At 38.3% G+C, this 13,995-nt stretch overlaps 1 protein-coding gene across 2 annotated transcripts in view; it reads left to right on the top strand.

Annotated features, from left to right (window-relative positions):
• The first annotated feature begins 3,822 nt into the window (after positions 1–3,822).
• LOC133538894 (ATP-dependent RNA helicase DHX15) overlaps positions 3,823–13,995 on the top strand; it is a 27,595-nt gene continuing 17,422 nt past the window's right edge. The window contains exons 1-4 of one of the 2 annotated variants that reach the window (XM_061880780.1): positions 3,823–4,019; positions 9,179–9,530; positions 9,598–9,791; positions 9,854–10,013. In XM_061880780.1, coding sequence (XP_061736764.1) covers positions 3,967–4,019; positions 9,179–9,530; positions 9,598–9,791; positions 9,854–10,013 — 759 coding nt within the window. In that variant the 5' untranslated portion in view covers positions 3,823–3,966. Of the gene's footprint in view, positions 4,029–9,178; positions 9,531–9,597; positions 9,792–9,853; positions 10,014–13,995 lie in introns of both variants that reach the window. The other variant, XM_061880779.1, reaches the window with a different exon arrangement.

Raw genomic sequence — 13,995 nt, 5'->3', positions numbered from 1 at the left:
CTGTACTTGTTCTTATGCTATCTGAACTCACTATGTTCTCTGATGGCTGTACATATCCTACTAAATAAGACCTACACTGTTTCAATGTCCACATTTCTCTGTTGATGCAATTGTTGATGACTGAAGTACTGATATCAACCAAAGCTCCTCATCCCACCCACCGGATTGTAAATAATGTAAATAATTCAATGTATATACTATGATGATTAACCTGTGTGATGACTGTATTATGCTGATAGTATATATTTGTACCATGAATTGATTAACGTGGACCCCGACTTAAACAAGTTGAAAAACTTATTCGGGTGTTACCATTTAGTGGTCAATTATACGGAATATGTACTGAACTGTGCAATCTACTAATAAAAGTATCAATCAATCTATCAAAATAAGTACAAAAATAGTACAAAAACAGTACAATACAGCACAAGAGGGTTGTAAACTCAATAAAGTAACTAAAATAGAATGCAATATATAAACCCGCCCCCCCAACCCTCCCACCTTAACCGACGCACGGAGAGGGTGGGGGGTGTGGTGGTAGTGGGGGTGTATAATGGAGCCCGGAAGAATTAGGGATGCATGGGATTCTGGGTATTTGTTATGTTGCGTTTATAATGTGTTACAGTGCGGATATTCTCCCGAAATGTGTTTGTCATTTTTGTTTGGTGTGGGTTCACAGTGTGGTGCATATTAGTAAGAGTGCTAAAGTTGTTTATATCACAACCCTCAGTGTAACCTATATGGTTGTTATGATAAATGATAAATGGGTTGTACGTGTATAGCGCTTTTCTACCTTCAAGGTACTCAAAGCGCTTTGACACTACTTCCACATTTACCCATTCACACACACATTCACACACTGATGGAGGGAGCTGCCATGCAAGGCGCCAACCAGCACCCATCAGGAGCAAGGGTGAAGTGTCTTGCTCAGGACACAACGGACGTGACGAGGTTGGTTCTAGGTGGGATTTGAACCAGTGACCCTCGGGTTGCGCACGGCCACTCTCCCACTGCGCCACGCCATCCCCTGTTGAACAACTATGCCTTGCAGTTGCTTGTGCGTTGACTCAGCAGCCGCACACTAGATGTGGCCGGCATTTAGATAGCATAGTATTAAAGCGGAGGCTTCACGGTGGCAGAGGGGTTAGTGCGTCTGCCTCACAATACGAAGGTCCTGCAGTCCTGGGTTCAAATCCAGGCTCGGGATCTTTCTGTGTGGAGTTTGCATGTTCTCCCCGTGAATGCGTGGGTTCCCTCCGGGTACTCCGGCTTCCTCCCACCTCCAAAGACATGCACCTGGGGATAGGTTGATTGGCAACACTAAATTGGCCCTAGTGTGTGAATGTGAGTGTGAATGTTGTCTGTCTATCTGTGTTGGCCCTGCGATGAGGTGGCGACTTGTCCAGGGTGTACCCTGCCTTCCGCCCGATTGTAGCTGAGATAGGCGCCAGCGCCCCCCGCGACTCCGAAAGGGAATAAGCAGTAGAAAATGGATGGATGGATAGTATTAAAGCGGACTCTACGACATGGTCGAGAGGATGTTTAAGGCATTGCCATCACGGGACGGCCTCAATATTGTTGTCCGGGTGAAAATCTGAGAATGTTATCCTGGGGAGATTTCTGGGAGAGGCGATGAAATTTGGAAAACCTCCCGGTAAAATGGGGGGGTCGGCAAGTATGCAGCTGAGCCACATCAGAGTGATTCAAGAGCCGCAGGATGCCGACCTCTGATCTACAGAGATACAAAGAATTGCTATGGCAACATCCAGTAGACACATGAAGAGCTGTTTCTTTCATTCAAAAATTTCAGGTTAATTTGTATACTTAGCAAACTCATCCTGCCGGCCGGCTAAAACCTGTTCGCAGGCCTGCGGGCTGTACGTTTGACACCCCTGCTTTAGCGTCATATCCAACAATTCTCAGTCATCATGGAGTCCATCCTCACCTCCTCCATCACTGTGTGGTTCCCCGGCGCCACAAGCATCGATTGCAGCGCATGGTACGTGCTGCTGAGAAGGTGATTGACTGCAAACTCCCACACCTCCAGGACCGGGAGACGTGTGGGTGGGATCACAGCTGACTTTTCTCACCCTGGACACAAAATATTCTCCCCTCTTCCCTCAGGCAGGAGACTACGGTCCATCCAGACCAGGGGTAGGGAACCTATGGCTCTAGAGCCAGATGTGGCTCTTTTGATGACTGCATCTGGCTCTCAGATAAATCTTAGCTGACATTGCTTAACACGGTAAGTAATGAATAATTACGCTGGTAATCACAGTGTCAAAAATAATGTTCAAAATATAAATCATTCTCATGCATTTTAATCCATCCATCCGGTTTCTACCGCACCTGTTCAAGAAGTCGGATTAATTGTAAGAAGTAGTTTATTTATTGTCGGTTAGCTTCAGAATTACAATGTTATTAAAAAGAATAAGAGACTTATTATACTCCAAAAATGTTGATCTTATTTAAAAATGCACGCATTTAGTTGTATTCAGTCTTTAAAAAAATATTACATGGCTCTCACGGAAATATTTTTTTAAATATTTGGCTTGTATGGCTCTCTCAGCCAAAAAGGTTCCCGACCCCTGATCCAGATCCACACCTCATCCCGCCATCTAAACAGTTTTTTCCCCTCGGGCATCAGACAGGTGAACAATAACAGGATCTGATAGCACAGTTACAGCTCATTTTATTCTATTCTGTGTTGTATGTCTTTTATGTTGCAGGATTGCGCCAGGTAAAATTCCTAGTTTGTGAACCCGTTCTCAAACAACGGCAATAAAAACTTTTCTGATTCTGATTCTGATTCTGATTCTGAATTGCCACAACGACTTGTTATTGTTAACACTTGGTGTTTTGTATAAAACTAAAGAATTACTTAATTATAATTCTTTGTTAACAATTTATTATACTTTGATGCTTCCATACATGACATACTGTGTAGAAATCTGGGGAACCACTTTTAAAACCATAATTAATGATATTGTTTTGCTGCAAAAAAAAAGCTGTACGGCTAATAAACAAAGCTGGATATTATAACCATACCCATCCATTAGTTGTTAAATCAAAACTTATGACATTTCAAGATATTGTTTATTATAAAATAACACAGATAATGTTCAAAGCAAAATAAATACTCTTCCAGATGGAATTCAAAAATACTTCTCTCTACAGACCAGCAAATACAATCTAAGAGATGAATCTATGTTTATTTTACCAAAAGCAAGATTAGTTGTTAAACGTAGATGTTTATCTGTTCTCGGTGTTAATTTGTGGAATTCTGTTGGTAAAGAAATAAAAATGAGTGACTCAGTATTTAATTTAAAAAAGAACATGTCACAATGTATTTTAAAAGGTTATGTGAACTAGAAATGTATGTTTGTTTGGTTAAATGTTGTATTTAGAAGGTATGTATGTTTATCTATTTACAAAAAAGTGCATGTGTGTAAGTACATATTTCTGTATTATTTGTTAAAGGGCAACTTAAATCTAAATGCTGAATGACTATATTTCTTTTTGTATTACAAAATTATTAGAAAAGGTAACTTAATTGAATGTAAAAAAAATTATGTCGGGCATATAAGCTTTTTTGCTTCCGCCTGTTTCAGTCATGTTTGAATCGTGATCCATGTTTGAATATGTTTTTGTTTGACTGAAAATAAACTGAACTGAACTGAACTGAATATTGGCTGCTGAGTTTCATTGTTTAATGATTTCTGTCGGTGCTGTTCCTCCGCATTTTTCCAATAAATAAAATGTGCATTGGCTCAGAAAAGGTTGAAAAACACTGCCAATTATCTGTGGTGTCGGCGTAGTGTCGACTCCCGGACACCAGGGGGCGCTAATGCGCGTTCACGAGACTCTGCGAGGAAATGTAAAACGAGTGAAGCCATAATCCGGAAACCAAGCCGGTGAGTTAGCGGCCGCCGTTATCAGCAAAAGAGGCGACATTTTGTCCTAAAGATGTCCAAAAGACACCGCCTGGACCTGGGAGATGACTACTCCAGCAAAAAGAGGTCTGAAGGGTGAGTGTGGCGCCAGGCTAGGATTATATATCACTTCCGCTCGTGCACGCCGCTGCTAGTGAGCTAAGAGGCTTTTCAAACGGAGACAATGTAGCCCACATTAGCGGCCAGGATGGCGGCTGCAAGATCAGGCGGGAGCCGCCGACGCAAACATTGAAATATAATGTCGGCAAATACTCCTCTTTAGCAGCAGCTAGCAGCGCCTTATGAGGCGGGCACGTGCGTGGAAGCTAGCGTGCTAGCCAGCTAGCTAGCATGCTAACACAATCTACGCGATGTTTGCTTTCCAACTAAGTCTCATTTATAAATTATTCATTAATATTCGTGTATTCAGCACATCCTAATAATGCTGACATTTTGCTAATAGCTTCCATGTCGTGTACGGGCAACCGCAGTTTATATATGCCCATGTGGGACAAGCGGTATAAAATGGATGGATGGATGTTGTCATACATGTGCGAGGTCATAGGTCACATTGGAGACTTCACCATCAATTTACTAGAGGTGTGGGAAAAATGGATTCGAATACGAATTGCGATTCTCACGTTGTGTGATTCAGAATCATTCTCATTTTTAAAAAAATCGATTTTAAAAAAAATATTATTATTATTATTATTTTTTTTAATCAATCCAACAAACCACTACACAGCAATACCATAACAATGCAATCCAATTCCAAAACCAAACCTGACCCAGCAACACTCAGAACAGAGCAATTGAGAGGAGACACTAACACTACACAAAACAAACCAAAAGTAGTGAAACAAAAATGATTATCAACAACAGCATTAATATTAGTTATAATTTCAGCATAGCAGTGATTAAAAATCCCTCATTGACATTATAATTAGAGATTTATAAAAATAAAAAAAAGAACAATAGTGTCACAGTGGCTTACACTTGCATCGCATCTCATAAGCTTGACAAAACACTGTGTCCAATGTTTTCACAAAGATAAAATAAGTAATATTTTTGCTTAGTTTAATAGTTAAAACAAATTTACATTATTGCAATCAGTTGATAAAACATTGTCCTTTACAATTATAAAAGCTTTTTTTTTGTTTAAATCTACCACTCTGCCAGCATGTCAGTAGACTGGGGTAGATCCTGCTGAAATCCTATGTATTGAATGAATACAGAATCCTTTTGAATCGGAAAAATATCGTTTTTGAATCGAGAATCATGTTGAATCGAAAAAATCGATATATAATGAAATCGCGACCGCAAGAATCTATATTGAACCAAATAGTCGGACACCCAAAGATTCGCAGCCCTAATATCTACCTTTAATCCATAGGTGTCAAACTCTGGCCCGCGGGCCAAATTTGGCCCTCCGTGTAATTTTATTTGGCCCTTGGAGCAATATCAAATTAACATTAGAGCTGGCCCGCCGCTGTATAACACGGCATGCACCGATTTCCCGAGAGACTCAAATTTCAGTGCCCCTCCCGAAAATCTCCCGGTGCAACCATTCTCCCGAATTCCACCCGGACAACATTATTGGGGGTGTGCCTTAAAGACACTGCCTTTAGCATCCCCTACAACCTGTCGTCAAGTCCGTTTTCCCTCCTCACAAACAGCGTGCCGGCCCAGTCACATAATATATGTGGGTTCTACACACATGTAAGTAAATGCAAGGCGTACTTGATCAATGACATACAGGTCTCACTGAGGGTGGCCGTATAAACAACTTTAACACTGTTACAAATATGCGCCACACTGTGAACTCACACCAAACAAGAATGACCAACACATTTCGGGGGAACATCTGCACCGTAACACAACAGAACAAATACCCAGAAACCCTTGCAGCACTAACTCTTCCGGACTTCTACAATATACACACCCCAACAAACCCCGCCCCCCTCAACCCCGCCCACCCGAACCCCGAAATTAACTGAGCAGTAAAAAGGACTGAATGGTTGATTTATTCATTATTTTATTTTCAAATTTATTAGCCTGTGTAAAAAGTTAATGTTAATATTTACCTCAGAAGGCTGCAAATTCAAAAGAGGCATTACATCTTCATTTAAATTAGATTTGATATGCCATTGATATTTTTTAATTATTATTGTTATTGTTATTTGAAACTCAATTTTGCATGTCACTATAAAGTTACATTAGCCATGCTTGTTCAATATTCAATGAAAAACTTGTTTGGGTCCCTATTAAAATGTTAATTTGTTCAACTTCGGTCTGCGGCTTTGTTCAGTTTTTAATTTTGGCTCACTCTGTATTTGAGTTTGACACCCCTGCTTTAATACATATTCTGGTTGTTATATTGCTCCAAAAATGTTGAATGCCTTTATTTTTTAAACTGACTGGCATTTTTTTTAAATAAAAAAACAACAACAACCTGATGTTTGTTTTTTCGAAAAACAAACAAAACCTACTTGTTTTTAAACAAACAAAAACAACCTTTTTTTTCTTTAATAAAACAACTTTGTAATGTTTTCTAAATTTAAGAAAAAAAAAACGACCTTTTGGTATTTTTTTCCATTTAAAAACTCAACCTCCATCCATCCATTTCCTACCGCTTTTCCCTTTTGGCGTGGCGGGGGGTAGCTAGAGCCTATCTCAGCTGAAGTCGGACAAGTCGCCACCTCATCACAGGACCAACACAAACAACATTCACACTCACATTCTTCACACACTCAACCTAATGGTGTTTATTTTAAATTAAATAAACAAGTTTTGGTGCTCTTTTAATGAGAAAACAACCTGTTTTTCTGTTGTTGATTTTTAAATACAACTCCTGTTTAGTTTTTTTTAGAACTCAAACTCCTGGTGTTTTTTTTTTCTTCTTAGATTGATTTTTTTTAACAACCTGCTGGCAATTATTTAAAAAAAAAATATATTGTGTATTTTTTAAATATAGTGACCAAAACCAGGCTCGGGATCTTTCTGTGTGGAGTTTGCATGTTCTCCCCGTGAATGCGTGGATTCCCTCCGGGTACTCCGGCTTCCTCCCACTTCCAAAGACATGCACCTGGGGATAGGTTGATTGGCAACACTAAATTGGCCCTAGTGTGTGAATGTGAGTGTGAATGTTGTCTGTCTATCTGTGTTGGCCCTGCGATGAGGTGGCGACTTGTCCAGGGTGTACCCTGCCTTACGCCCGATTGTAGCTGAGATAGGTGCCAGCGCCCCCCGCGACCCCGAAAGGGAATAAGCAGTAGAAAATGGATGGATGGACGTATTCTACTTAACACAACCTTTTGGTGTTTTTTTTATTTAAAAACAATTGTGATCATATTGTAACTGTGTGTTCAAACTAAAATTAAACATCTACCTCCTGTTTTTTGTTGTTGTTGTTGTTAATAAAAAAACTTAACTCCTGGTGTTGTTTTAATAAGCACAACCTCCAGTGTGTTTAAAAAACAAAACAAAAAAAAAACTCACGTGGATTTTTTTAATGGACAACAATGTCATGTTTTTTTCCCCCAATAAACAATATGTGATCATATTGTAAATGAATGCATGTTCAAAATAAAAGTAAACATCTATCTCCCAGTGTTTTATAGAAATAAAACACTGTTGTCATAACATCTGTTTTTATTCCTTCCACAACACTTGAAGTGGCAAATTTCAGACGATCACGGGGCCATACTGAAATATCCATACAGCTGATGCCAGATCTTTGTACTCTTAACTCGATACTCTAATTGTACGATATCAAGTATATAATTAACCGGAACGCTGTAAAGTAACTAAACCAACCAGAATTTGCTTTCAAAATTGGTTGTAATATTGCAACAGAACATCCAAAAATGTTGAATGCCTTTTTTTTTTTTTTTTAACTGACAGGCGTTTTTTTTTTATTTAAAAAAAAAACAACAGCCTGATGTTTGTTTATTCTTAAATAAAAAACAACAAAGCCTACCTGTTTTAAATAAAATAAAACATTTTTTATTTCAACAAAACCACTCTTTGTTTTCAAAATGTAAGAAAAAAAACAACCTTTTAGTGTGTTTTTTTCATTAAAAAGTCTACCTCTTGTCCCTTTTGTGGTCGCGGGGGGTGTTGGAGCCTATCTCAGCTACAATCGGGCGGAAGGCGGTGTACACCCTGGACAAGTCGCCACTTCAAAGCAGGGCCAATACAGACAGACAGGCAACATTCACACTCAAATTCAAAAATTCAACCCAATGGTGTTTATTTTAGATTTAAGAAACAACTCTTGGTGCTCTTTTTATAAGAAAACCTGGTTTGTGTTTTTTTGTTGTTGTTTTTTAAATACAACTCCTGGTGTTTTTTTTTTTAAACACAAACTCCTGGTGTTTTTTTCTAGATTTATTTTTTTAACAAACTGCTGGTGTATATTAAAATAAAAATACAACTTATTGTGTTTTTTAAATAAAAATAACCAACTTTGTGGTGTTTTTTTTTCTAATTAAAATGACACAACCTTTTGGTATGTTAACAAAAAAAACAACCTTGTGGCTTTTTTTAATAAAAAAAATTATGTGATCAAATTCTACATGTATGTTCAAAATAAAATTAACCAACAACCTGATTTTTTTTTCTTTTTTTAATAAAGTGTGTTTAAAAAGAAAAAATACAACTCATATGTTTTTTTTTAAATAGACGTCATGTTTTTTTTTCTTCCCAACAATACAATATGTGATCAGATTGTAAATTAATGCCTGTTCAAAATAAAATTAAACATCTATCTCCCAATGTTTTTAAGAAATAAAACACTGTCATAACAGCTTTTTTTATTCGCTCCACAAGACTTGAAGTGGCAAAATTCAGACAATCTCGGGGCAACGCAAGGCAACTTTATTTATACAGCACGTTTACAACAATTTGGGTAGAAAATGGATAGATGGATGCTTTGCAGGTTAAGCATAGAGCAAAAACATACAAAGAAGATAAACAATGTATAAGATAAACAAGATAGTGCAAAAGTAATACGGTGAAAGGGTTCAAATAAAAAGCAAAATAGAGGGCCATACTGAAATATCGATACTGCTGATACCAGATCTTTATACTCTTAAATGGATACTTTAATTATACTATATCAAGTATATAATTAACAGGAAGGCCGTAAAGTAACTAAACCAAACAGAATTTAGTTTCAGAATATGTTGTAATATTGCAGTAGAACATCCAAAAATATTGAATGCCTTTCTTTTTTAAACTGACAGGCGTGACAGAGACTCGGACCGAGACCGTGGGGATCATTCTCGGGACAGGGACCGAGACAGGGACCGCGATCGTGACCGGGACAGAGACCGCGAAAGAGACGTGAAGCCTTCAAGCTTGCCGGCCAAAATCACGCAGCCGGCCGTCCTCGCCATGCCGCAGCTGAAGCAGATGGCCATGCAGCAACAGATCAATCCCTTCACCAACCTGCCGCACACGCCACGCTACTATGAAATCCTGAAGAAAAGGTTACAGCTTCCCGTGTGGGAGTATAAGGAACGCTTTGGCGATATCATCACGCGCCATCAAAGCTTTGTCCTCGTGGGAGAGACGGGCTCTGGGAAGACGACACAGGTAGGGAAACGGCATCCTTGTTTTAAATGTAACTTCAAACTGACTTGACTTTTGCCTTTGCCTGCAGATCCCACAGTGGTGTGTGGACATGGTGAAGAGCCTGCCTGGTCCTAAGAGGGCCGTGGCCTGTACTCAGCCAAGGAGAGTGGCAGCCATGAGTGTGGCTCAAAGAGTGGCGGATGAAATGGATGTCATGCTCGGACAGGAAGTGGGCTACTCCATCCGATTTGAAGATTGTAGCTCCGCCAAAACAATACTGAAGTATGTGAAAATGATCTTCACCAACATCCTATCGGACCCACAGTCTCACCTCTCCCCTACAGGTACATGACAGACGGTATGTTGCTAAGAGAGGCCATGAACGACCCACTTCTGGAGCGCTATGGAGTGATTATTCTGGACGAGGCCCACGAGCGAACACTGGCCACAGATATTCTGATGGGAGTGCTAAAGGAGGTGGTGCGGCAAAGAGCAGATCTGAAGGTGTGTTCACTTATGTTTAGATACCATGGCTTTTCTTACTGATACCAGTACAATTTAGGCCAGGGGTGTCAAACTTACGGCCCGCAAACAGGTTTTATCCGGCCCACTTGATGAGTTTGCCAAGTATTAAAATGAGCTGCATTTTTTTTTTTTTTTTTTTAGAATGAATGAAAGAAACTGCTGTTCTAAATGTGTCCACTGGATGTCACAATAGCAATTCTGGCAGAACAAGCAAGAGTTACATTACAAAGTAAAGCGTGGCTGCGGCTCCTCTCCCTCGACCCAAATGAAACTTAAAACCTGTGTCTTCTACTTCAAACACATCGTTTTTTGGCACCCTTACTCCCCCATATTGTCTTTGTCAAAAACAAGAAAACTTGACCCTTTTGAATAGTTCTTACATTCGTTTCTCACGGTTTGTTGAGTTTGCACCTGATTGATACCTCGAAGAGTGTACATGTCGTGGTTTTTTTTTTTTTCAATCCCAAAAAGACTGTGACTTAAAGTTTAATTTGGCTTTGTAGATACATTGAGACCAAGTCTAAGCTCATTGTGTTTTTAAAACTGCACCAATTCCCTCAGAATTTTAAACAAACTCGAAGAGTTTCGTCCAGAAGGTTATTTGTGATTTGCACGTTTTTTCAGCATGTGCTTATTCTATTTTTGGCCAAAGCAAAACAAAACAACCTGTTGTTGTCTTTACTTTTAAGTTATCATGCCATGATTTTACCATTCCAGCCCACTTGGGAATAGATTTTTCCTCCATGCGGCCCCTGGCTAAAATGAGTTTGACACCCCTGATTTAGGCAATACCAATGCTGTGTGCAAATATACCTCGTGTGCAGAAGTGGGTAGAGTAGCCAGAAATTGTACTCAAGTTAGAGTACTGTTACTTTAGAGATTTATTACTCAAGTAAAAGTAAGGAGTAGTCACCCAAATATTTACTTGAGTAAAAGTAAAAAGTATGTTGTGAAAAAACTCCTCAAGTACCGAGTAACTGATGAGTAACCTGTTCGTTTAATGATTCCAGCAACAAATAATGCACAAAAACATAAAAATAGCAATGAGCAAATTCAGAGCCAGGAATATCTCTTAAGCAACTAAAACAATATTATATATTAAATAATAATACATTAAAATAAAAAAAAATTAAGGCAAATTGAGCCACAATAACTTAACAGCACCATAGGCTCGGTGGGCATTCATTGATTGATTGATTGAAACTTGTATTAGTAGATTGCAGTACAGTACATATTCCGTACAATTGACCACTAAATGGTAACACCCCAATAAGTTTTTCAACGTTAATCAATTACTTAATAAATGACCAAGTCGAGGTGATCTACCTCATATATACATATACATACACACATATCATATATATATATATATATATATATATATACATATACCTTTATTTATACAGTATATCATTTATATTAATTTATTTTGCCTTTTTTGTTCACATGTTAAAGGTGTTTTAATGAATATACATGCATGTTTAACATATAGATTCCTGTCTTTAATGAAGACAAGATTATAAGTATTACCTGATTCTGATGACTTGCATTGATTGGAATCAGACAGTATAGTGCTGATAACGTCCCGGTTTTCAAATGAAGGAGAAAAAAAGTTCCTCCTTCCTGTCTAATACATCATGAAAGTCGTTGGTTTTTGGCATCTTATCTGTCCAGCTTCAATATTCGTTTTTATACACTTTACAAGAAATACATTGGCGGCAAACTCCGTAGCTTGCTAGCTTGTTTGCGCTGGCTTTCGTAGACTCTTATTTTGTTAACGCAGGCGCGATGTAGCAGGACTTTTATTTTGAAGACAGGAACTGTGCGATCGGTCTTTAGGCTTTTGACGGGAAGTACGGTTGAAATAAAGTGTCTTTTTTCCTTTACACTTTTGATTGATTGGTTGATTGATTGAAACTTTTATTAGTAGATCGCACAGTACAGTACATATTCCGTACAGTTGACCACTAAATGGTAACACCCCAATAAGTTTTTCAACATGTCGGGCTCTACGTGTGACGGTCACGTGACCATCTGACTCTGTTTGACTGGTCCAACGTCACCAGTGACTGCATGTGATTGGTGAAACGCAAGCATGCGTAGTTCCTACTTTGAATGCGTGTCTGACAAAATCAAAACAATCAAAGCGTGCATTAACAGATCGATTAAAAAAAAGTAGCGAGTAGCGACCTGATTGCAGATAAATGGAGCGGAGTAAAAGTAGCGTTTCTTCTCTATAAATATACTCAAGTAAAAGTATGTTGCATAAAAACTAATCTTAGAAGTACAATTTATCCCAAAAGTTACTCAAGTAGATGTAACGGAGTAAATGTAGCGCGTTACTACCCACCTCTGCTCGTGTGTTAAAATTGAAAAAGTAGTGTATTTCAAGTAGAGGTGCATTGCTTAGTCGACGTCAGCAGTAGTCGTGACGTCATTACTCGTATTTTTTAGGGCGGAAGCAGCTCCGTGGTGCCATTTGCAGTGATAAGGTTGAAAGTGTGGGAACATTTCCTCCTATTCTTGTTAACAACTTGAATACATTGCTTATTTTGCAAAGCGGACCTGTTTTTTTTATGGCTTTTATATCTGTGATACGCCAGCATTGAAAGCAGGAGACATGATGTTTGCAAATGGAGGATGTGGTTTCAACGTCGCTAAGAGTGTTAGCTTGTACCTTGCTGGCGAGCTAAAAAATAATTTCCCCTCGGGTATTAATAAAGTATTTCTGATTCTGAAATGTGAGACAAAGTTGTGTGAAAAATCACTTTGGCAAAAGTCAGCCAGTTATTCTTTGTCTACATCAATTTTTAAAACTGTGTCAATTTGCAATGCAATTAAAACAAGGCACTAACAAATGCTAATCAAACCAAGGTGTCATAAGATTAAACATACAATCTATAAAATTACCATTTATCATCACCAAGAGGTTAGTGCTACCTCACACTTGGGATATTTAGAGAAGAAAAGACCGGAGTACATCTTTACACCTGAGGGGTCCACAAATTAAACATGAATCCATGAAAGGCAAAGTTGGGCTTACTGGTGCATGGCTAAGTAACATATTTGATTGACATAACGAGTTCCGTGCTGCTGTGATCGTGACACAAATGGAAAAAAGGATATTTACTATTAACGTCTGCAGTTTTTATGTGTTCAGCAACGTTTTCTAGCGATGTCAATATTCACTTTATGCATTTGAGCCTATGAGAGATTTATTCATACAATGAAGGATATTTTCTTGATGCTAACAAATCTCATCAAAGACACTGTAATGTTGTCATTCATGTCAAATAAAGCACTTTCCTGCACAACAACAACCAATCTTTCAGTATCTTTTATGAAACTGGACAACGGAAATACAACGGGTTTGATTAACAATCACAATATTTATTACTAGGACTTAACATGACGTTAGTTTATTTACACAAGCAGGTCTTCTAGTAATATTTAGGCATAACTGCTACAAAACAGAAAAAAAACAGATGTAGTGTATTGAACAAAATTAGATATTTTGATATAAATAACAATACAATTAGTCTCCACGTTTTGATATGTCTTTTTATAACTTTTTTTTAATCTAAATTTTTAAATCAAATTTTTTGCTTTTTTTATTACATTATGTAAAAACCACCCCTGTCATAGCATCAGCACCTTGTGTGAAAAGTAAACATGCCATAAAAAACTGTCAATTTGCAAAGGGGACCTTGCTTTTTATGGCAGTATGTATGTAATGTGGAACATTTAGCCTTTTTTTCTACTTTTAAAATACTTCCTTGTGTTTTACGTAACATGTAATGGTGGTTCTTTGGTCAAAATGTTGCACAGATGATGTTTTACACATCGTTTTCAAGTCGCTTTCTGACTGTCTCTTCAGGATGTTATGTTTTGCTGGCAGTCTTATTTACGTGCCTCAGACCTTTGATAGCGTCTTCTACCCTCAGCCATGTTGTAGTTTTTA

Source organism: Nerophis ophidion, linkage group LG20, assembly GCF_033978795.1.
Source record: "Nerophis ophidion isolate RoL-2023_Sa linkage group LG20, RoL_Noph_v1.0, whole genome shotgun sequence".
Taxonomy (NCBI): Eukaryota; Metazoa; Chordata; class Actinopteri; order Syngnathiformes; family Syngnathidae; genus Nerophis; species Nerophis ophidion.
This window is presented reverse-complemented; position numbering and strand designations above follow the sequence as displayed.